Source organism: Armigeres subalbatus, chromosome 2 (genome assembly GCF_024139115.2).
Source record: "Armigeres subalbatus isolate Guangzhou_Male chromosome 2, GZ_Asu_2, whole genome shotgun sequence".
Lineage (NCBI taxonomy): Eukaryota > Metazoa > Arthropoda > Insecta > Diptera > Culicidae > Armigeres > Armigeres subalbatus.
Window position 1 is genome coordinate 120,031,451 of NC_085140.1, and position 26,015 is coordinate 120,057,465.

The 26,015-nt window shown below is 43.7% G+C and overlaps 1 protein-coding gene across 1 annotated transcript; it reads left to right on the plus strand.

Annotated features, from left to right (window-relative positions):
- The first annotated feature begins 485 nt into the window (after positions 1 to 485).
- Positions 486 to 25,161, plus strand: LOC134210740 (vacuolar protein sorting-associated protein 26B-like). Its single transcript, XM_062686987.1, has 7 exons — positions 486 to 1,422; positions 18,127 to 18,337; positions 18,399 to 18,564; positions 18,623 to 18,787; positions 18,852 to 18,958; positions 19,033 to 19,524; positions 23,592 to 25,161. The coding sequence occupies exons 1-7, from the start codon at positions 1,420 to 1,422 to the stop codon at positions 24,068 to 24,070; spliced, it is 1,623 nt and encodes a 540-aa protein (XP_062542971.1). The 5' UTR covers positions 486 to 1,419; the 3' UTR covers positions 24,071 to 25,161.
- Positions 25,162 to 26,015: the final 854 nt, after the last annotated feature.

A 26,015-nucleotide genomic window follows, 5' to 3' on the forward strand; every position in this document is an offset into this window, starting at 1 on the left:
TGACAGTTCGTTTGGAGACAGAGGATTTATCTTCGCTCATCTATATATTCCACTATCTATAGTTTTTCTCCATTCGAGCTCAGTGCGACATTGGCCCTTATGAAACAACTGTGTCGATTTTATTATCGTTACCGTGTTTCCGTGGCTGAACTGATGTTTATACCGGTTTTTCTCATTGTCAAAATTTATACCACAATCTTCGTTCAGTTTTCTGTCAAAATCATGAATGACGTTTATGATGACATCCGCGGCTGTAAAACTAGAATAACATATAGAAAGCGTCAAAGAATTCGAGTGATCAATGAAAAAATGGTTCTTTATATGGAGTTTTTACTCTATTTGTAATAAACAGCACATCCATACAATAGTTTATTTCCTATACAATACGTATTATGTCCAGATCGGTATAATAATATGTATGTAAAACATTTCAATTCAAGTTCTTCACAAACAAATATAACCCCTTCCAGGGTGTTCTGCTTGATTTCAGAAAAAAAGTAGTCTCTCTCACTCGTCGCAAAGAACACTCTTGCAAGTGAATTTTCGCTTATCAATAAAATTGTTCCGTTTTTCGATTCCTCTTCCGTCGTCGCGAAAGTCTAATCTTGTGTTTTTTTTTCCACTTGCGGCCCGTTCCCAATAATAAATAATTAAAGTTGATTGCGTTATATAATCGGGACAACGATGTGTAGCAATTTGAACTGAAATTCAATCCCAGTTCGAACATTGATCCACGAGAAGGAAAGAGCTGGCTGGATGGCGTTCCGCCAATGACGACGATTCATCATTAGTGGAATTTTTATGAGCTGGAAAAGAATCTAGGTAGTGCCGAGCAAAGTGTTTGTTTCGTTGCTCCGATTCGTTATCATTCGACCAGAAGTAGAATCCAGAAGTCTCACTATTTGAAAGAGCAAAATATTTTGTTGGTACAGTAATGAGTGTGCGAGATATCGATATCTAAATTACATAAAATATATGGAAAAAAGGGGAAGGCGATTTACTCCCATATGCAGGCGATGAAATAGGCCCCTTCCATCCTCCTGCTGCATACCCTCCGGAACTTCAACCCGTGACTTGTCCGGTTTGCAATTTTTGACAGCTCTCGTACGTACGTTGTTGTCGCTGGTGGAGAGAACTGCAGCAGTGATCAGACCGACTAGACAGACAGTCAGCGGAGTTTATGATTCAGTGATTAGTGAAAGAATTAAGTCGCATGAACTAACAGATTGGAAGAGTGTGTGAGAAAGGAAACTCAGTTGCTGATCTGGATTGTTTGTGAAATAGACACCGGGAAAACATCAAAAGAAAGAGGTCACACACTGCTGTTAGCGACGTTTCTCTCTCGATCAATTGGATTACCACGAATATCATTCGGATTAGCAAGCAGTAGCACACGGAGTTGCAGCTACATTAACAAAGATGGTATGTGCTTTGGTCTTTTTTTTAATTTAGTTAATAATAAATAGTAGTTTTGTGCACCTAGTTGCAAAAAGATTGTAATTGTAATTTATTGTCATAACGGAAGCCTTCAGGTTATCCCATATTTTAGGTCAAGGAAGATACACTAATATTAAAACAAACGTGTTAATACCGTGCTGTGCCCTTATTCCGTTCACCTAAGACAATGAACTATGTCTAAATACTCTAAAAAATAGCCGTTAAGTATTTTGAAGCTGCAATTTCGCTACATAGTGTCATTTTCTATATACAATTGAAAATAAAATATGTTGGGATCGATTCATAAACTTGGATTCCAATAGTGATAACAAACTTGAGCGATTTTGTGATCCTAATTCCAATAATCTGAAATGGCATTGTTCCTAATTCCGTTCATTCGTGTTCCTAATTCCAATCACCCGAAAAACATTTGATTTCTTGCAGATGTTATTATCAGACATAATTTTTCTCACAATTTCATCTTTTCATTCATTATTATTGAAAATAAAAAACTAAAATCTTATTTTCTTTCAAATTTAAGATACAATGAATGATATTTCCTTAGTTTAGCCTAGTTGACTGTTTTTTCGTTTGTTTCACTTATAATTCGAGTTCAACATGAGCATTAATGCTAGCTGCCCAGTAGCATAAGGGATTAGGTACCACAGATAAGGACAGATACGATTCACTATCGTTTTCCATTTTATCCTCAACGTAATTTTCACTTGAGCCTGAATACTAGGCCTTTAATTTTAACCTGAATCTTCCAAAACAATGTATCTGTTTGTTTGGAATTGTTCGTATCGCTGTTTCGTTCAAGTTGAATATTTGTTCAGTATTCTTTAAAACACCGGAAAGCCCTACTTGTACAAAGTATTCACGGATTTCGGCAGAACATAATCTTATTTGTAGCTCAGGTAGTATTTTGATAGTGGACACAAAACTCGCCAAGAAATATCCGGATAAAGCTTCTTTAGAACAAGAACAAGAACGCCACAATAAATAGGGTTGTGCTGTTTGAAACTGTCCGTGTTTTTCGGATACCCTTTCCTAACATTGTCCAGCAACCACTTGACAATTCGTCATTCACCATCAATTGAATAAAAACTGCGTTTTCCCGGCATGAGTTGAAAAACGTTCCCATAACGTTATGCGTATAACGGAGTTCCTTTCGGTTTGACTGGTTGCAGGATAAAATTTGTAAAGTTTATTATTCATTTGGCTTCGTTCATGTACGATGTACCTTTTCTTACTCATAGATTATATTCTCATGAATGGAACTTTCGGAATTCATCCTCCAAACCCATAGAACGGAATAAGGAACGAGTTGATTTAGATGTATCCTTATTCCGGTCAAGATATTTTTTACTTTTCAGCATTTTATATCGGTAAAATACAGACAACGATTAGGTAATACACTACAATGTTACCTGTTATATCTTGTTATGCTGCTTTGTTTCAAATTCAGGGCAAATTTTCACCTAAAAATGCTTAAATATTTTGACAAGCATTCTAAGCAAGTGGGTTAATGAAAGAGTCAAAATAAAGCCTATAGTGACGACCATCAAATTTTGTTGAAATTTTCAATCTTAGGGTCTGTCTCAATTGGATAATTAAAATGAAATTAAACTTAAAAGTGACATTTCAATAATTATCAAATAACCCTGCTCGCAGAGCAAGATTACTTTTGACAGATATAGAATCATTTTCCATCGATGTCCTATTGGAATTGCTGGGTAGCACCAGCCATTCTTATAACGGGGTGATTTTTTAATTTTCGAACTGTCACTTTTAAGTTTAATTCTCCAAATGAGACAGACCCTTAGGCTCTGTCTCATTTGGATAATTAAACTTAAAAGTGACAGTTCGAAAATTAGCAAATAACCCAGTCATAAGAATGGCTGGTGCTACCCAGCAATTCCAATAAGACATCGATGCAAAATGATTCGATATCTGTCAGTAATCTTGCTCATGAGCAGAGTTATTTGATAATTATTGAAATGTCACTTTTAAGTTTAATTTCAGTTTAATTCTCCAAATGAGACAGACCCTTAATCGTTAAAAATGACGCTGCTTTTCATTTAATTTCATGCATACATAACCATAGAGAAGTACAAAAATATGTTTCTGTTATTTTTATACGAAAATTCTTCATTATTTATTATTTTGTCTTGCGTGAACGGAATTAGGCACTGATTGGAATAAGGGCACAGCACGGTACATTAGTGCAACTAAATCTAGGTTCTGGTATTGGGCGTGCTTTATAGCCTATTCAGATTGGGCTATTTATGACTTTGTTAAGTGAGAGGGTATCCAATTATTACGAGGTGTTCAGACTGCAGCAAGATAATATATCTTGACGTTTCCATGTTTCCTCATTTGCACGCTAATACAGGGTTGAATTCAAGGAGAGTTTTAAAATTTAATTTGCGAAATCAAGCATTTGTGTGGCGGCAATCGAACATTTTTTTCTGAACAAATTTTCTACGAAAAAAAAATATATGAAAAGGGATTATCGAAGAATATTTGAAGATCTCATTAAGGATAATGAGCATTAGATAATGATTCATTAGTTGGGTTCGCCGTTCTTCGGGGAATCAGACTATTCCTCAATTTATTTTTAAGTTTAAAAAGTATTTTGATTCTGTACTATGATCGAGAGATTTGATAGAAAAATTTAGATACTTTTGGGAATTCTCACAAATAAATAAAAAAAGGACGATTGGACCAATTTTCAAGAAATATTATCGAACTAAAATGTATTTCCACCAGTATCTCCATGTATGAAGGGCAACTCAGCAATTGAAAGTTTTTTCAAAAATGGAAACTGAACCATTGCGTTCTACGACAATCAATGATACAGCTTCTAACAAAATTGAATCGTGTGAATGTGATATAATTTAAACTGGATTTTGGATGAATTAATGCATTACCAATCCATGTTTTATTTAACCCTTTATAAGGCAGATGAATCTAAACAATAAATTAACAAAAACAACAATAGGACACAATGTTGACATGGTATTAAACTCAAATGAATGTTTGTTGTTTCGGAGACGAGCCAGCCTTGGGCTGAAAGTCTCTTTAATAAAGACAAAAAAAAAAAAAAATGTTTGTTATACATTAAACAGTTCAGAAACATTGAAAAATTGGTGGCAATATAGTTGCCACTGCCCGCGAAGCGGTAAAACATTGGTGGCAATATAGTTGCCACTGCCCGCGAAGCGGGACAGCATTGGTGGCAATATAGTTGCCACTGCCCGGCAAGCGGGAAAACAGGCAACAACAAAAATATAAAAAGATTTTTAAAAATTTGGTTTTACGTAGAATTAGTCAAATCAAGGTACGTTACATTTTTTGGTGAAGAGTCCTAGTCAGAAAACGCATTATAAGTGAAAAAAATTTCACGTTTTTCTCCCAAGGGGGACCCTGGGGAAAAAATACAATTTCGTCAAAAATCCAAAAACCAAATATACAGAAAGGCAAAGCTATTTTCACGCTAATCACGTTATAATCTAACACAGGAGATTAAAAATAATTGATATCAACGGGAAAAATATATCTTTGTCGTTTTTTCGACGAATCATAACTGAAAATCCTTCTTCCACTCGAAACTTACGATATGTTCGTAAAAAAACTGTTCTCAAATTGACATTTCAATTTTTTATGGCTCAAATTCATCTGGGGTGTTACTAGGAAGCAAATAAAGTCACTACATGTGAAATAATAAGTAGAGCTCTTGTTAATAAATAGAAAAACATATTATTTGTTGGTGGCAATATAGTTGCCACTGCCTTATAAAGGGTTAAGGTTATTCTACTTTATATATACATCCCATTCAAATCGTAAAGTTGTCTCACGTGAAAAATGTTGGAATCCAAAGTATATTAAGCCATTCAAGGAGCAGAATTGAAATAATTTATGAAATCATGTTTATTCATCAAATAATATATTCGTTTTACAACCATTCCTACGTTTTCGCATTGGCCCTTGAACTTTGAAAATTTATTCGATTTGTTCTAGAGAGCATCAGTTTTTTAAACAATTCATGTTGAATAAGTGGAGAATAAATAATTATCATCATTATTTTTCATCATATAAAATGCTTTCCACAAAACCATCACAATCCGAGTTATTCTTCAGCGCTCAGAAGATTTCCATCTAACATGCATTCGACCCTGCTGCGACAGAAAGAGCATGACTGTCAACTACGAAACGAAATGAAAACAGAGAGAATTTTCTCTCTGGCAAAGAGAGCGTGACGCTTGTCAATTTTGTTTTGTTGAATTTCTCCCTGCATCCCAGATAGAACGAAAGCTCTCTCGTAATAATTGTTCGTAATAAATTCTTTCTGACTCTTTTTAGCGGGTATCTTTTGACAGCGCAAAATGTATGGAATATTACGTAAATAATGACATCATAAAGCGTATTTACCCTGAAACGCCAATTATTATGTCATTAATGGCGTAATCTGAATAGGCTATTAGAATATGGAGTTTAGCTTCTGTTACTGCCATATCTTGCAGTGAGTGCTTCCTTAAATTTGCTATCATGAGTTACTGTCTGATTGCCAAAGACAGCTGGTTTCAGTGGATTGCCCCTGCGATCAAAACACTTGGCCTACTGTTAAATGTTGTTGGAGATAGACTGGAAGAGTTTCGACGTAACCCTGGCGTATGGAACGGTTCTAGTCTAGTGGTGGTGTCCAAGTAGTGCAGCTGTAGATTATCTTCGCCGGATACCGTTCACAAAACGAACCGACGCCTTGAAGCAACGGTTAAGCTGTTTGCGGAGTGTTGCTGAAAGTCCCAGGTAGTACAAGACGTCACAGTATGTGAAGAAAAGGATTGTTGACGGGGAGCAGATCTCGGAATCTGTCACCGGGCTTTTAGCAAATAAAAACAGTTTGTAGTACATTGTGTGGAAATGCTTTAAAATATATTTTCGATAAGCTAGGTTAAGTTTTAAATTCGTTAGGTAGCACTTACACGTTCGATGTTATTGACACCAATCTGCTCAACCGGACAACACTCTAACTTTCACCTACTCAGTGACTGAGTAAAATTGTATTGCCATCTCTTTTCTTCCCACGGAAATTTTACTCAGTTTCCGTCAAAAGCAGGATTACTCATAGTTTTGAGTTGTCCTGCTTTTGACGGAAATTGAGTAAAATTTCCGTGGGATAGAAAGAGAGAGCAATACAATTTTACTCAGTCACTGAGTAGGTGAAAGTTAGCGTGAAAAATATAGATAGATGTACTAACTAAAACAAACAATAATTGGATATTAACTTCTAGTCTTAGGTGTGGACATGAAATAAATACTTCACACTGTGAGTGATAGATTAAACTCTTCCTATAACTGCCCATGATCGCATATTTGTAACATTTGCATTTTAATTCATTTTGTAAATCGTTTGTCAATCCTCCCCACAAACTCAATAATTCCCAGCTTACCACAAATAAGCAAGACAGTAAAGCCTATTTTACTGTTGTGGGATTAGATGCAGTAAATTGAGCTTTCTGAACGATTCACAGGCTTTCTACAAAATAACAAATATGCGATCATGGGCAGTATAGACCTATGTTGTAATCTCTTTGTGATCTGTATCCTGGAATTTAGTAAACGTATCAACCCTAGCTCTAAGTTTCAATAATTCATGGAATATTTCTTGTAACTTACTGTTTCGAGTAAATCGTACTAATGTATGAAAAATTCACTTTTTTTCAGGAACTTTTAGGATAATAATAATTTCAGAATGCAAGTAGAATAATTACTTTGAAGATCTTTTTCCAATCATTCATTCGTCACGTTACAATGTTGTTTTGACAATCGGGTACCTATACTTCGCTCCCTCGCCAATAGGCTTTCAGACAGCTTAGATGACGTTTCCTGATGCGGCTCCTTCGTATATGGGCCAGTGCTTCCAGCAGCCACATCCTCCACCCCTGGGGGCAGCAGGGACTATGTCCAAGGGCTTGACGATCCCTCCCCAGGCCATCTGCGAGTTGTGGGGCTTGCCTAGGATGTGGTGGGTGACAGTGGGCCCTGTTAAACCTCTATAAAAAGCTGCATGTATCCGCAAGTAGGCCCCACCAAAGCGACCGTGTGCCGCTCAAAGCGCACAAGCCCAAGTCCTGGTGTTAGGTGGGACGCTAAACAGCCCTGACACGACGGCCCTCCGACGAGACAGGAGGTTTGCGCAGGCCCAATAAGCCGCCTAGAAAACCAATCATTACGAACAATATAAGAGATAATGCGACTCGATATAATCGGCAAAGACCTAGGCGACGAATACAGGATCACGATTGGAAGCTTGGAACATGGAATTGCAAGTCGCTAGGTTTCGCAGGTTGCGACAGGATGATCTACGATGAATTACATCCCCGCAACTTCGACGTCGTGGCGCTGCAGGAGATTTGCTGGACAGGACAGAAAGTGTGGAAAAGCGGGCATCGAGCGGCTACCTTCTACCAAAGCTGTGGCACCACCAACGAGCTGGGAACCGGCTTCATAGTGCTGGGTAAGATGCGCCAACGCGTGATTGGGTGGCAGCCAATCAACGCAAGGATGTGCAAGCTGAGGATTAAAGGCCGTTTCTTCAACTATAGCATCATCAACGTGCACTGCCCACACGAAGGGAGACCCGACGACGAGAAAGAAGCGTTCTACGCACAGCTGGAGCAGACATACGATGGATGCCCACTGCGGGACGTTAAAATCGTCATCGGTGACATGACCGCACAGGTAGGAAGGGAGGAAATGTATAGACCGGTCATCGGACCGGATAGTCTGCACACCGTATCGAATGACAACGGCCAACGATGCATAAACTTCGCAGCCTCCCGCGGAATGGTAGTCCGAAGCACCTTCTTCCCCGAAAAAAAATATCCACAAGGCCACATGGAGATCACCCTAACCAAGAAACGGAAAACCAAATCGACCACGTTCTAATCGACGGTAAATTCTTCTCCGACATCACGAACGTCCGCACTTACCGCAGTGCGAATATTGAATCCGACCACTACCTCGTTGCAGTATGCCTGCGCTCAAAACTCTCGACGGTGTACAACACGCGTCGAAGTCGGACGCCGCGGCTTAACATTGGGCGGCTACAAGACGGTAGACTAGCCCAAGAATACGCGCAGCAGCTGGAAGTGGCACTTCCAACGGAAGAGCAGCTAGGCACAGCGTCTCTTGAAGATGGCTGGAGAGATATTCGATCCGCCATTGGTAGCACCGCAACCGCTGCACTTGGCACGGTGCCCTCGGATCAGAGAAACGACTGGTATGACGGCGAATGTGCGCAGTTAGTGGAAGAGAAGAATGCAGCATGGGCGAGATTGCTGCAACACCGCACGAGGGCGAACGAAGCACGATATAAACAGGCGCGGAACAGACAAAACTCGATTTTCCGGAGGAAAAGCGCCAGCAGGAAGATCGAGACCGTGAAGAAACGGAGCAACTGTACCGCGCTAATAACACACGAAAGTTCTATGAGAAGTTAAACCGTTCACGTAAGGGCCACGTGCCACAGCCTGATATGTGTAAGGACATAAACGGGAACCTTCTTACGAACGAGCGTGAGGTGATCCAAAGGTGGCGGCAGCACTACGAAGAACACCTGAATGGCGATGTGGCATACGAAGATGGCGGTATGGTGATGGACCTGGGAGAACGCGCGCAGGACATGCGACTTCCGGCTCCGGATCTCCAGGAAATCCAGGAGGAGATTGGCCGGCTGAAGAACAACAAAGCCCCTGGGGTTGACCAACTACCAGGAGAGCTATTTAAACACGGTGGTGAGGCACTGGCTAGAGCGCTGAACTGGGTCATTACCAAGATTTGGGAGGAGGAAGTTTTGCCGCAGGAGTGGATGGAAGGTGTCGTGTGTCCCATCTACAAAAGGGCGATAAGCTGGATTGTAGCAACTACCGCGCAATCACATTGCTGAACGCCGCCTACAAGGTACTCTCCCAAATATTATGCCGTCGACTAGCACCAACTGCAAGGGAGTTCGTGGGGCAGTACCAGGCGGGTTTTATGGGCGAACGCTCCACCACGGACCAGGTGTTCGCCATTCGCCAAGTACTGCAGAAATGCCGCGAATACAACGTGCCCACACATCATCTATTCATCGACTTCAAAGCCGCATATGATACAATCGATCGGGACCAGCTATGGCAGCTAATGCACGAACACGGTTTTCCGGATAAACTGACACGGTTGATCAAAGCGACGATGGATCGGGTGATGTGCGTAGTTCGAGTTTCAGGGCATTCTCGAGTCCCTTCGAAACCCGCAGAGGGTTACGGCAAGGTGATGGTCTTTCGTGTTTGCTATTCAACATCGCTTTGGAAGGGGTAATACGAAGAGCAGGGATTAACACGAGTGGTACAATTTTCAATAAGTCCGTCCAGCTATTTGGTTTCGCCGACGACATAGATATTATGGCACGTAACTTTGAGAAGATGGAGGAAGCCTACATCAGACTGAAGAGGGAAGCTAAGCGGATCGGACTAGTCATCAACACGTCGAAGACGAAGTACATGATAGGAAGAGGTTCAAGAGAAGACAATGTGAGCCACCCACCGCGAGTTTGCATCGGTGGTGACGAAATCGAGGTGGTAGAAGAATTTGTGTACTTGGGCTCACTGGTGACTGCCGAAAATGACACCAGCAGAGAAATTCGGAGACGCATAGTGGCTGGAAATCGTACGTACTTTGACTCCGCAAGACGCTCCGATCGAATAGAGTTCGCCGCCGTACCAAACTGACTATCTACAAAACGCTAATTAGACCGGTAGTCCTCTACGGACACGAGACCTGGACGATGCTCGTGGAGGACCAACGCGCACTGGGAGTTTTCGAAAGGAAAGTGTTGCGTACCATCTATGGTGGGGTGCAGATGGCGGACGGTACGTGGAGGAGGCGAATGAACCACGAATTGCATCAGCTGTTGGGAGAACCATCCATCGTTCACACCGCGAAAATCGGACGACTACGATGGGCCGGGCACGTAGCCAGAATGTCGGACAGTAACCCGGTGAAAATGGTTCTCGACAACGATCCGACGGGCACAAGAAGGCGAGGTGCGCAGCGGGCAAGGTGGATCGATCAGGTGGAAGATGACTTGCGGACCCTCCGTAGACTGCGTGGTTGGCGACGTGTAGCCATGGACCGAGCCGAATGGAGAAGACTCTTATATACCGCACAGGCCACTTCGGCCTTAGTCTGAATAAATAATAATAAAAAATAATCCTCCACCCCTAAAGCTGGCCACATATCCCAGTTTTACTTTTGCTCAATGTTCAAAACTGCCAACTCAACTCTGAATGAATCTCCGCAGGCGCACCACGACTGCATACATCTATACGGCAACATCTGATCCGTCGTTGATCGGCCGTCACGAAAACCTGCCTGGTATTCGCCGACGAATGACTCCTCAAGCGGTCTCAGTCTGTTAAACAGGATACGCAACAAGATTTTGGACGCCGAGTTCAGAAGAATGATCCCTCTGCAATTGACACATTCTAATCTGTGCCCTTTCTTATAGATTGGGCATATGAGGCCATCCAACCAGCCGGCAGGCAGTTCTTCATCCTCTCATATTTTCTGGATAATGTGGTGGTTTGATTGATGCAGCTGCTCACTTCCGTGTTTGAGAAGCTCGACCGGGATCTCGTTCTTCCCAGCAGCTTTACTGTTTTTCAGCTCGTTTAGAGTCTTCTTAACCTCGTCCAGCGTTGGTGGTTCCACAGCTTGACCGTCGCCGACTATGTCCATCCTGCTCCTTAATGTACCTTCATTTTCACCGTTCAACGAATCTTCGAAGTGCTCCTTCCACCTGGCTGCCATCATAGTCTTGTCTGTCAGTAAATTCCCCTCTAGGTCATTGCACATGGGGGGCACATTGGCAGTTGCGTGAAACCTCTACATACCGTTTCTATCCATGTTCTCCTGCGCTTCAGCTATCACACTCTCATCGTGTTGCCTTTTTTCTGCGGTGGATTCGTTTCTATTCTGCCCTTGCTACGCTGTACCGCTCTCTGTTGGAACGGGTACGAGCCACTAGCATTCGACTCTTTCGACTCCAAACCAACAATTTCATTGGCGTCGCTGTTGTAGTAACAGCTTCGTCGATATTTTCCCACAATCTGTTGACGTTGCCAGATTCGGCGTTGAATATTGAAACGCATCGTTCTGTTGCTTCGTGAATTCGTGACGCTCGAAAGTCGCGCGATTTTTGCAACTACAAGATAGTGATCCGAATCGATGTTTGGACCTCTGAAGGACCTTACATCTATAACATCCGAGAAATGTCGTCCGTCGATCAGCCCGTGGTCTATCTGTGAGCAAGTGTCTTCACTCGGATGTTGCCAGGTGTTTGCGGATATTCTTACGTGCGAAGTAGCTACTGCTGATTGCCATTCCTGTAGCAGCAGGAAAGGTTACGAGTCGCAGACCATAATCGTTGGTATCGGAATGAAGGCTTTCCGTACCAATGACAGGGCGGAAGAAACTTTCCCTTCCGATCTACGCATTTGCATCCCCGATGACGATCTTTACATCGTGTGTTGGGCACTCTTCGTAGGCCTTACCAAGGCTGTCATAGAACTCATCCTTCACGTCATCAGGCTTATCGTTCGTTGGGGTATAGATGCTGTTCAGGCTATACTTGAAGAATTTGCCCTTCATTCTCAACACGCAAATGCGGTCGGTTATCGGCTTCCACCGAATAACACGCTTCATCTGCTTCCCGATCACCATGAAGCCCAGTGTTGTGTTAAATCATTATCAGACGATAATGATTACAATTATCATTCGATAACTATTCAGATGAGAGCAGTAGGCGAGTTGTCACCGGTGATAACTTTTTTGAGTTTGCACTCAAGCGATCCTGTGAGTGGTGAGTTGACACCCGGGAAGGGGCGCCTAACATAGCTCTGGTCCTCACAAGTTCCAATACTCACGCTTCCACGGGTCTTCCGATGACAATTGACCGCCAGCTAAGGGTTGCGTACTTAGCTGGTAGTGCAGCTTCTGGGCACTGTTGTCCTTCTGACATCAGCTAGAGTGAGAGGGTGCGTACTGTGGGGTCTGCCTAGGATGTGGTGGGGTTCGACAGTGGGCTCTGTTGAACTTCTATAAAAAGCTGCATGTGTCCCCAAGCAGGCCCTATCAAAGCGACCGTGTGCCGCTCAAAGCGCACTAGCCTAGTCTCGGTGTTGGGTGGGACTTTAAACAAATCTGACCGGACTGATCGAGCGTCTGTCCACCAAGGAGGTGCGGCTCCAACAGCGTCTGTTCTGGCATCCAGCGGCTGAGTATGAAATGCTATTCCCCGGAAGCTATACCTAAGATGGCAGCCCCATCCCGGTGGATAGGGAACCTTGGGCCAACAACCTACTGTTCCCGAAACATCAATTTGTTCGAGAATCCGATAATGAAAGAATACGGACTGATTTTACGGCGACGACTCTTAGCGCGAAACAACGGACACGAATAGGAACATGGAACGTTTTAACCCTAGCCCAGCAGGGTAAATTGGCACAACTTGCCAATGAGGCACGCCGCATGAAGCTTGAGATCCTGGGACTGAGTGAAGTCCGTTGGCCAAACTTTGGAGAACACAGAACGCCATCGGGACAAGTTCTGCTATACTCTGGTTTACGAGGTGAACACGCTCCCCGGCATCGCGGAGTTGGCTTCCTACTAAGCGCTCAGGCACACTCTGCGCTTATGAAGTGGGAACCTATAAGTGAAAGGATAATCGTTGCCAGATTTAGAACACGGGTCCGCAACCTTACTATAATCCAATGTTATGCGCCAACCGATGCTGCTGATCTGCAAGACAAAGAGAACTTCTACAGTCAACTCAATGCCGTCGTAGATAGAATTCCGAAGGGTGATATCAAGATCTGTTTGGGCGACTTCAATGCGAAGATCGGATCCGACAACTCGAACCATGAGCGCATTATGGGACGCCATGGTCTCGGAGAAATGAGCGAAAACGGAGAGCTGTTCGCAGAATTTTGTGGTAATAACGACATGGTGATCGGGGATCGCTCTTCCCTCATCGACCGGTTCACAAGGTCACGTGGGTCTCCCGTGACGGCTTTACAGAAAATCAAATCGACCACATCTGCATCAGCCGAAAATGGAAACGGAGCCTTCTTGATGTACGGAATAAACGTAGTGCCGATATCGCGTCTGATCATCACCTCCTCGTCGGCGAAATACGCCTGTGCATTGCGCGGATTCGTCGGCAGGAGGAAAGAGTTGGACGACGATTCAACACACGCCGACTGGAAGATGCCACGGTGAAACGGTCCTTCGTTGAAGAACTGGAGACGCGTGCTGCAGATATTCCGGAAGGTGGCAGCGTGGAAGACCAATGGACCGCCATCAAGAATGCCTTCATCGCCACCAGCGAGAACAATCTGGGCGAACTACGCACCCAGAGAAAACAATGGATCACCGATGAGACCTGGAGGAAGATAGAGGAGCGAAGAGAAGCCAAAGCCGCGATAGAGCGATCGAAAACCAGAGGAGCCAAAGTCTTAGCCCGTCAACGATACACGGCTCTTGAGAAGGAAGTAAAACGCTCATGTCGACGGGACAAGCGAGCGTGGGCAGACTCTCTGGCCGACGAAGGAGAGAGAGCCGCCGCAACCGGGGACATTCGCCTCCTCTACGATATCTCACGACGCTTAAGCGGGGCGAAGATGAATGCAACGATGCCTGTGACGCGAATGATCAGTTATTGACCGACCCAACTGACCAGCTGAAACGCTGGTTCGAGCACTTCGAACAACTTTTTCAAGTGCCAACCAGGCCATCACCACCTCGGCATGATCTGCCTAGGATCCGACGTATAACACGTGTCAATACCGAAGCTCCATCACTGCTAGAGATTCAAACAGCCATCCAAAGCATGAAATCGAATAAAGCCCCAGGGGTCGACCGCATATCAGCCGAGATGCTCAAAGCTGACCCCATGACATCCGCTCAACTACTGCATCGTTTATTTCGTAATATCTGGGACACCGCAACTTTCCCGGTCGACTGGATGCAAGGTATCTTAGTGAAGGTGCCCAAAAGGGTGACCTGACTGTATGCGATAACTGGCGAGGCATTATGTTGCTGTGTACCGTTCTCAAAGTTCTGTGCAAAATTATCCTAGCCCGGATTCAGGAGAAGATCGATGCGACTCTCCGGCGGCAGCAAGCCGGATTCCGTGCCGGAAGATCCTGTGTGGACCATATTGTCACGCTCCGCATCATTTTGGAGCAGGTTAACGAATTCCAAGAGTCCCTTTACTTGGTATTCATTGACTACGAAAAAGCTTTCGACCGTCTCAATCACGAGAATATGTGGGGCGCCCTGAGACGCAAGGGGTTCCTGAGAAAATCATCGGCCTCATCGAAGCACAGTACGAGGCCTTTTCGTGTAGAGTGCTGCACAATGGGGTCCTGTCCGACCCTATCCGGGTCGTAGCTGGTGTGAGGCAAGGATGTATTCTATCACCGTTACTGTTCCTCATCGTAATCGATGAGATTCTGGTAGATGCGTTTGACCGTGAACCAAACCGCGGGCTGTTATGGCAGCCTATAACCATGGAGCACCTAAACGACTTCGAATTGGCGGATGACGTTGCACTACTCGCGCAACGGCGCTCTGATATGCAGAGTAAGCTCAACGACCTTGCCGATCGCTCCTCCTCGGCAGGTTTAGTCATCAACGTCAACAAAACCAAATCGTTGGATGTAAACACGGTGACTCCTTCCAGTTTCACAGTAGCCGGGCAACCAGTGGAGAATGTTGAAAGCTTCCAATATCTTGGTAGCCAAATGGCGTCAGACGGCGGTACCAAGATAGACATAGGCGCACGGATCAAGAAAGCAAGGGCTGCCTTTGCGAGTTTAAGAAATATCTGGAAAAACAGGCAGATAAGTGAACGCACCAAAATACGAATTTTCAACTCTAACGTGAAATCTGTGCTGTTATACGCTAGCGAAACATGGTGTGTATCAGTGGAGAACACTCAACGGCTGCAGGTGTTCATTAACAGATGCCTACGGTATATAATTCGGGCCTGGTGGCCTCACAACTGGATCTCAAACAACGAGCTCCATCGTCGTTGTCACCAGAGGCCGATAACAACAGAAATTCGGGATCGGAAGTGGGGCTGGGTCGGCCACACTCTACGTAGGGCGGAAACGAAATCTGTAAGCAAACATTAGACTGGAACCCAGCGGGACATCGCAGCAGAGGCAGACCCAGAGGCTCATGGCGGCGAAGCCTCAATAAAGAAATAAAAGAAGTCGACCGAAATCTAACCTGGCAACAGGTTAAAGCGATAGCCGGGCATCGCTCAGGATGGAGATCTTTCAAGTCGGCCCTTTGCACCACCGGAGGTGTACAGGATCCATAAGTAAGTACTCAAGCGATAAAGAACACCAAATTTTCATTCTAATGAAAACCTTACTAATACCAAATAAAAGTCAAAAGTCCTATTAAATCTTCTTTTTGGCATTATGCTTTTCTACTAGGAAGAAAAATGAGTTCAAAAAGTAACGGTAAATGCTTCAAACCAACATACGATTTTCAAACGATTCTTACTCGCTGGCGAGTTTTATCAATTGATAATTTTCAAGTATGATCGCGTATGAGTGCGAATCAATCTCGATTTTTTGAAAATTTGATTTTTCCCGTCCCTGGTTCATTGAAGCCAACTCCTCATTCTGCACTGTCACCGCCACTATTAGATGTGGTACTTGAATGAAGTGTTCGCTATGGGATCCACCGCCCGGAATTTACGTTTGTTCTGGGCCACCTCCAGTTCTGTGCCACCGTGTTTCCTGGATTGCTGCTACACTCACGCCGACCTTCTGCAGCTCACGAGCCAGGGGCCCAACACGTGCGGGTTCATTCAAAGTTCTGACGCTCCAAGATCCGACTTTCCAATCGTCGTCCTTTATTCGTTGCCGGGTCTGTTGTCGTTGAATTAATCCGTTTGCTCTAACTGTAGAATCTTCGGTAGGCTACCTTACCACCTTATCAGCGTTGCGCTACCTACATCGCGTTGAAAGGGCTGCCTTCTCGATGCTGTGCACACCATGTTGCATCGCTGGCACTCGGACGATGATCAGCCGCCACTAACATGAGGAACAGACGCTGTTGTGAGCCGCTCCGAACATGGATAACAGACACTCGATCAGATTTGCATTTCCGGAGAGGAGCAAATTCCTCATCCTGTCAGCATACGAGCATAGTTTCCACCGGGGTTGGTTACCCGATCTTCCCTAAGGTTGCTCGTATCCCGGCCAGCACCACGGGGAGGTAGGGATAGGAGTAGCTGGGTAAGAGGCTAAGGACCGCGAGATGGGGTCTATTTTATGCCTTCAGGTACGCGAAGTACCAATGGTACGCTTTACCCAGCATTTGCCGTTCCAATGTCATTTTCTTACTCTTCATATAAACAAAAAATAATTTGTATAGGAAAAATCTTACAAGGGGGGGAAAGGGGTTTGAAAAACCAGAAAACCCAGAAAAAAATGCGTACGTAATTAGTAAACGATCCCAATCGTGAAGCGATTCATGCCGTGCTGGTCGATGTACCCACGCTCAAGGGCAAACAAGTTTGACAAGTCCATGGTCGCTCGGCTATCGATGCGGTCACGCCTGATCAGCGCATAAACCACCAGCTATCGTACTGGTCGCACTGGACAAAATGGTCGTAGGTATTGGGGCGCGAGCAATGGACGCATTCTCCCTGTTCGGTAGTTTCTGGCGTTACAGGCTTACTGGACGCATTCATGGCGAACGTTTTAAAGCTGTGTTAACGGGGAGCAGATCTCAGAATGGGTCACCGGGCTTTTAGCACATAAACACGGTTTGTAGTAGTGTGGAAATGCTTTAAACTGCAAATATATTTTCGATAAGCTAGGTTAAGTTTTAAATTCGTTAGCACTTACACGTTCGGTGGTAATGACTATGACTCCAATCTGCTCAACCGGACAAATATAGATAGATGTACTAACTAAAACAAACAAATGGATCTTAACTTCTAGTCTTAGGTGTGGACATGTACTACATGTTCAATAATTCAAGGAATATTTTTTGTAACTTACTGTTTCGAGTAAATCGTACTAATGCAGTGGCGTACCGGCCTTATTTGTTGTGGTCGAAATACGTATCTGTAAAGATTACATCGTGGTGTAATTAAATGAAATAGTACTAAACTCGTTTTATGACAGGTTCACACAGAAGTAATCTATTCATCTCATTAATTATAGGATAAAAAGTTGCCTCACAGACAAACAGACATAACACATTGAACATTTACCCATCAAATTCATCGTCGTTCAAACACTAACGACATCTGTTGATTTCAGTTAGTTGGGCAAATCACGAACGAGATGGCGGTAGCGAGCAAACGTCAAACTCGAGCAAAAACGATGCGTGCGCCACAAGTGATCGATTGGCCAACTAATGATTATTTGAATTGACCAGTAAATCAGTGAACGATGGAAATTTGACGAGTGTTATGTCTGTTTGTCTGTGGTTGCCTACTTCAAATTACGCATTCGTAATTTAATTAACAATTTATACATCAGAACATGCCGAAACGTTTTTGAAGTTGAATTATCCATAACACTATGTTTTCTCATAATCAATTTACAGAATTTCCTCCGGTTTGGTCAATCGGCGGACATTGACATTGTGTTCGATGGGGCAGAAAACCGGCAACACGCAGACATTAAAACCGAAGACGGAAAAAAGGAAAAATATCTCCTGTACTACGATGGTGAAACAGTTAGTGGAAAGGTTAACATCACACTGAAAAAACCGGGCAGTAAATTGGAACATCAGGGCATCAAAGTGGAACTCATTGGTGAGAAGACACGAACGTTTCAATTCGATCGATTACTAATCAAGACATATATTCCAAACAGGACAAATCGAGCTGTACTACGATCGTGGAAATCATCATGACTTCCTCAGTTTGGTTCGAGAACTTGCACGCCCGGGTGATCTCATTCAAAACACGTCCTATCCGTTCGAGTTTGCCAACGTGGAGAAACCCTACGAAGTCTATGTTGGTTCAAATGTTCGTTTAAGGTGAGGTGTCCTTAGAAAATCAAAAACGAATCTATATTAATTCTGTCCAATTCTGCAGGTATTTCCTACGAGTAACGATCGTACGCCGTTTGAGTGACGTCATCCGCGAGGTGGACATTGCCGTACACACGCTGTCCAGCTACCCTGACACCAACAGCCCAATCAAGATGGAAGTCGGTATCGAGGATTGCCTGCACATAGAATTCGAATACAACAAGAGCAAGTGAGTGATCGATTGAGCTGTTTGCGCAATTACTACCCCCCCTTAACGATCTTTCTGTTTGCAGATATCATCTACGCGACGTGATTGTGGGTAAAATATATTTCCTCTTGGTGCGCATCAAAATCAAACACATGGAGATCGCCATTATTAAACGAGAACAGACCGGATCGGGTGAGTTTGCAAGCGTAATAAATCATATCGACTATCGTGCGTCATAACTAAATTGATGTTCCCATTCAAAACAGGTCCCAACATATTTACGGAAAACGAAATCATTGCCAAGTACGAAATTATGGACGGTTCACCGGTAAAAGGAGAAAGCATACCGATCCGAGTATTCCTGGCCGGATACGATCTGACGCTAACGATGAGGGAAATCAACAAAAAGTTCTCTGTGCGCTATTTCCTGAACTTGGTCCTGATTGATACCGAAGATCGGCGGTATTTCAAACAGCAGGAGATCACGCTATGGCGCAAAGCAGACAAAACTAGGAAATCACTCACGCCATCGCAGGCGGCCGCAGTTGCCGCCGCTCACGGGCAACCAGGGGCGAATGTCGTTGGTTCCGGAGCACAGCTGGCACCGCAGGCCAGTGCCACAAACCCTCACATACCGCACCATTTGGTGGGACAAACGCCGGTTATGAAGGAACCACTGCTGGAGGATATGAGCAATAGGAAGCTGGAGGATAACAATCCGATTATGGGGCTGTTTACGGAGGACAATTCGCAGTCAGGTGAGTGATTGTCATATTTACATATTACATTCCGAGTATAGGTTGTGCTGATGTGATGAAATAGCTCAACTATTCTGCAATATTTGAAACACCGTGACTTTTCCGATCGACTGATTGCAGGCGTCTTAGTAAAGAACTAATAAGTACACAGCCCATGATAATTCAGATATTCGACGGATGTCCTAAGGATATTCGCTCAGCCACGACAATTTTCATTGGCGTAACTACAGGGGGCTAGGGGGGGGGGGGGGTTGGTTGCCTATAGTCCCACTTAGAGCTAAGCTAGCCCCCCTTAGCGGCGCTCCCCAGAGGAAACGACGCAACGCGCTTTTTGTTGCCCGTATACTCGATTTTTATGGGGAGATAACATTGCGGCGTTTCCTAGGGTGCGGTTGTTCCTTTCAAATGGGAAACGCCGTTTGAAATCTTGTGCAAATGCGCTTTTTTAAACATTACAATAGCCGCGCGGTATATCGTATTGACAGCACCCTACAATATTGAGAACATTTTTGCGCGAGTGCAATAAAAGTGTTTCCACTAGGCGGAATACGCGGAGAATTTTTGGAAAACCAAAACTGGCATGTTTTCACCACCCGGGAATAACGACAACATAGACCGCGTTGAGCTATGGAAAATCGTGGACGAGAACAGCATTCCCGGGAAGCTTACGAGACTGATCAAGCAACGATGGATGGTGTCACACATTTGGTGTGCAAAATTGTGTGAAGATTACTTGCGAACACTCAGGTACGTTCGAATCTAGCACTAGAGGGTGTCATGCGTACAGCCGGAGTACGATTTTCAACAAATCCAGTCAATTAAGTTGTTTCGTGGATGATATTAACATTGTCGGTCGAACACTTAAAAATGTGACAGAACAGTTACACTGCCCATAAATTCATAATAGTCCCATGTAGATAGGCAATCAAGCAAACATGGGACTGTTATGAATTTATGGGCAACACAGTACAATATATTTGCCTGAAAAGTGAGGCAACAAAAATTGGACTGGTGGTGAATGCGTCCAAGACAAAGTACATGCTTGTGGGCGAAACCTAGCGCAGGCCGACTGGGAAACAGTGTTACGATATATGGGAACACCTTCGAGATGGTCGATGAATTCGTCTACTTTGGATCTTTGCTAAAGGCTGATAATAATGTTAGTCGTTAAATACGAAGGCGCATCATCTGTAGAAGTCGGGTCTACTACGGGCTCCAGAAGGAACTGCGGTCATAAAAGTTTCACACCCGCACTAAATATATTATGTACAGAACGCTCATAAGATCGGTGCATACTGACATAAGTCTTGGACCATGCTCTAGGACTGCTTGCGAACACTCGGGGTATTCGAAAGACGTGTGCTTAGGGTCATCTTTGGCGGTGAGCGCAGCTGGCTAGGTGGGCGGAACAAGAGAGATGTGGCCTCGAAACTTGTATTGTGGTGTCAAATTGTTGATTTAGTGTTACATTACATATACGCTTAGATGTAAGTTAAATAAATAAAATGAATGGAACAGCAGCAAGTGTAAGCAAATGATTCGTCAATCAACAACAATCAGCAATACTCCAATCTGCAATTCCAGTAGCAGCAGAAGGGAATGTTTCGGAGCAAATTCTTGATTCACCAGCGAAACGAGTTGCATCTACAAATTCCGAATTAAAGCGTAACCTTTGCTGGATGGTACGGGCGGTACGATGGATTATTCGTCAAAGTTGCCGTTCCACTCGACGACGACGCCACGGTAAAGTTGGGCCCTTCGGAGCACGAGAGGTACACCAGTTACATCGTTCGGTAATCAGTTTTGGCGGCAGTTTGAAAGGTTGTTTGGTATGCCCGAGTCCGTGATCAGCAAGCGGTATAGGTTCTTGCAAGTCACAAACTATGTGTCGAGTTCGAGCTGGGAAAGCTTTCAGAGTTCAATTCAGGTTCCTTGTGTGTCATCTGTACGCTGAAGGCGGAAAATGATACGAAAATCAGAATGAGGTTGCTTTTTGAAAAGTGGTATGATTGCACCCTGAAGGATATTTTGTACGAAAGTCAGCGATTCCTGAACATGACACGGCGATGATAGAAACAGCGTATTTATCGGCTGCAGTAAGTAAAGAAGCAGAACAGCAGGAGTATTCTTTTCGGAAGAGCTACACCGGAGTCAAGATACGGCGGAAATCAGAAGTATGCTGGACCAGCAATACTTAGCAAAACCTTAAATATTGTTTGAGTGCGGAAAGACAAGCGGTTCTCATTAAAGAAAGTGGCCACACAAAGCGTGTAGGTGAAAACGAAATTTGAAATCAAAGAAGATTTTTGAAAACGGTGGTGAGCGACAGGAAGGTTAACCTGCAGCTCGATACTGCGTCCGATCAGCATCATATCCGAGCAAACATGGCACAGAATCGGGAAACCTGTAGACAGCCCGGCTATATGTATTGGCAGCAGGCCAGCTCCCGCTGCATCCAGAAAGCCTCTGAAGCTTGAGCACGCTGGAGTTCCAGTGTTGCTGCGGAGAGGTGATTAAGGGATAGAAGAGCACTGATATTTTTTTCATTGTCACGCAAGAGCGCGATCTGCTCGCGCTCGACCTCATCGGCGCTTTAGATCTTGGATTGGTGCCAATGTACCAACCAGCTCTGCAATCATTCAACGACCATCAACTTCTCCAAAAGCAGCCTTCACGGAAGTTTTCATCCATCTACTAAACATGTGTCCGAAGGTGAAAGCAAGTACAACAGAGTCGATGCCGAGCTGGGTTGGTTAGATAGCACCAACATTATCAATTATCATAACGGTCGACTTTTCAGAGTGGATAGTTCCTATCGTCTGTGTGCGAAAAGCAAGTGGCGCAATCCATATATCTAACCACAACCACGCTATACAGCCGCAGCAGTATCCGCTTACTTCCAACCAAATCGACATGTCAGATGCCTTCTTGTATTTAAGTGAACCTTGACAAAAGCTACCGGTAGATGCGCGCCATCAACAGTCGCCGTTCCGAGGACTGTAGGTACAATCGGTTTCAACCAGGAGTTAAAGCAGCACCCGAAACGTTTCAGCAGTTTGTAGACACAATGCTTGCCTGGTCTCGAACGCACTTCAAGATACCTCGAAAACGTTTCACTTGGCGGAGTCAGCGAAGAAGATTACAAGCCCTACCTGCAAGCAGTTATTTGACGCATCCAGGAGTTCGGATTCACCATCTAGGTAAAAAAGTGCTTGTATCGGCTCGACTCGTCGAGTCAAGTACGAGACACTGAAGACGACCTTACTGTTGAGGTCGAAATACGTATCTGGTAAGGTACAATCAAGTGGTGGAATTAAATGGGATTGTACAAACTCGTCTTTATGACAAGTGAAGACATTCCACTAAAAAGCTCAAAATAATTTTCTTAATTATCAGTTTATTTTGTCGAATATCTTGCCTGTGCATATGCACAAAATATGTTTCGAAATGGACAAATTGATATGAAATTTGCGAAAAACAATCCACGAACCCTCACCTGCTTCTATAACCCCTACACAACAAAACCATCAGAATCCGAGTACCAACCTTCACCTCGGTTAGCTCTTTTTTGCAAATTGAATATCTTTCGGATGTTTGATTTGTCCAATCGTCACATATGGTTTACTGTTGTATATCCGCAGTCAAACGAGCCCACATTGTTTATTATCGAGAACTTCACACACTATGTCCCAGCAACGGGCTGGGAGGATTTGTATAGAGTGTGAATCAATCACACTCTGCTATGCCACCGACTTGTTTGGCTAAACTTTAGGCTAAACATGGCTTCCCAAAGTTGGGGGTTCGCGAGCCCCTTCCATAAGATTTACACAGGCTGGGGGGTCGCGACCCACCACTTTGGAAAACTATGGGCTAAAGCAATTGATGAGTATGACTGTTCTATGCAACCGACGCGATGTGCGCTAACGACTAATGACTTGATCACAATTAATTGCATATTATTCGGCAACTCGGCCGTATAAACATATAAACATCTTGGCTGTGCATATGCACAGCACATGTTTCGAATGACATCACTGCAAGCCATTAACAATTGCCGTCTATTCCAGACCTTCGGCCAAAGCCAGCCGTTCGGCAGAGATCCGATGAACCCGCTGGTAACGGGGAAGACAACAACGCTAGAAAACCGCTGCCGAGCGATCTCCCACAGGTGGACCCAACAGAGGAAGACGTTCTGCCCCAATCGCAGCAGCATTTGCACCGAGAAGCCGGTGACGGGGCCGCTTCGATCTCACACACCACCGACGAGGAAACCTCGTCGCTGTTCGACGCCAACGATTTGAGCTTCAATGCCAACAGTAATCCTCCGGCTGGTCCGGCACCGGCTTCCGTAGCCCCCACTGCAGCGACCACGACGACAAACGACGATAGCTCCTCGAGTCCGATTGCGAATGTGGCCCTCGCCGAATCGATTCCCGATGTGTCGGAATCGAGTCCGACGACGGCACCACCGGTTCCCACAGCAAAGCCGGAAGCTGCTCCACGAGAATCGAAACAGAAGCAACTGGAGGAAGCATTGGCGGAGTAAGGAACAACAATCGCAACCGGCGGCATGGAATTCTATTGCACAGCATGCAGGTAAATATATGTTAAAATCTTCATTATATTAGCCTTCAACAAAATGGACTCGGAAACACCCGACACGTGGTGTTCAGAATTTGGATCACCTTTCGGTTCACCACATTACTTCTTTCTTAGTTAAAGTATATGACCGATAGTGCAGATAATATTTATTAACAAATTAATTCGCGCATGGGATAAGCAAACATGTCAGTACATCAAGTAATAAACCAAATTATTCGATTATAAAAGCATTTCAAGCTGAATTCATTAACCAGTTTCAAAATCAAGTCTCTCCGAGAAAGCTATCAAATCGTAGACAGCACCAATGTTTAGGGAAAAATATTAAAGCAATTTACCCGACTAATGAATAAGAATGAAATGATCAAGCTCCTATTCCTTTGGGCGAGAAATTATTGCGAATCCTTCCAGGATCATTCTCAAATGCCAGGACTGTGTGTACATTTATAAGCATTATACAAATATCTTAGTCACTTCTTCGGCGGAAATGTGTGGCCTCTCGAAACTATGACTGTTCCTTCTTCTGTTCAGTTCGAAACTGAGCGAAAGAAGATTGGAATAGCTGGAGATACAATTGTTGTAAAGTAATTCTACTAAACTTATTAATTTCTGTTTTCGTAAACTCATTTGTTCCATTGCATTCACAGGAAAAAAAAACAAAGAACAGAAACTCAGACTAACAACAAACAAGAAACTAAGATATAAGATGAATAAATAGTGTTGATAGTGAAAAAGGTAATACGAGCAAATTTTAAGTGAAATATTTAATGAAAAATTAGTAAACACAAACAAATAAAGCAACAACACAAAACATGTGGACAATGGAATCGAAAGACGTTTGTAAGCAAAAGCAAAAAGTACTCTCATACAGTGAAGGTAGGTACTTTTCACGGTGATAATGCAGACAGTATCAGAACAAAAAATCGAGCATCTGGATCGCGAATGAAAATCAAATTCGAATGGCCGAAGTGAGTTATGCAACGGCAGAATATATTATATTGAAGAAATAAACAAGTTATGTATATCTAAAAACAAGGACGCGACCATTTGTGGTTCTTGGATGCACTGTGAAGTTGTGAAATTCCCACGCAGATAAATCCTCATAGGTGGATCGTAAAAAAGGTGAGTTTTTGCATATTCCAATAATTATGAGCTTATTTAGGGTTACTCCTCCGATTCTTCATCTCATAGTGTCTCCGAATTCCTCTGCTGGTTTCGCCTGTGGCGCTCGCCAGTAAGCCCATGTACAGCAATCCTTTACATACATTCCATTACATAAACAAATACATACACGTGCAGACATCACCTAAATTCGTCGAACTGATACTATGGGTCTCCGGGGCTCATATATATTATTCATACATGTATATTTACAAAAGATGTAGTGAACATTAATGTACGTCCTCCATACGTAACTCATCTCAATAGACTATATGTTGCACTAAACATGAATCTCAGAACAAATGATCAGTTTCAAAGTCAATTCTTTGTGTATAAAAACCATATTAAAGGAACGGGCCGTATACCAAGGGGAAGAGACGACGGAAAAGCATGCATTGCTGCTCTGTTTTCAGCTCGTTGATCAGTAATGCTTGCATTCCACCAGTAGATTAGCCACAAACCCCTACAAAGGTTTGAGCTGGACGATTTATTTTCTTCTTCTATCTTTCTGTATATAAAAATGAAATGGTCTGTGTTCGTATCCGCAAAACTCGAAAACGGCTTGATGGATTTTCTTCATTCCTTCAGTAGATATGTTCGTTATCGTTTCCTATGGGTTTGTATATTTTCTCATGCAAAAATTACGAGTAAGACTGAGCAAATCGTGAAAAACTAAAATAAAGATTCGTATGGGAATTTTACATGGGCTTTTTCGCCTACTATGCTGCAAG

Coding starts and splice junctions, on each gene's coding strand:
- LOC134210740 (XM_062686987.1), top strand. Junction 18,565..18,622: donor GGTTCAAATGTTCGTTTAAG/GTGAGGTGTCCT, acceptor CCAATTCTGCAG/GTATTTCCTACGAGTAACGA. Junction 18,959..19,032: donor ACGAGAACAGACCGGATCGG/GTGAGTTTGCAA, acceptor CATTCAAAACAG/GTCCCAACATATTTACGGAA.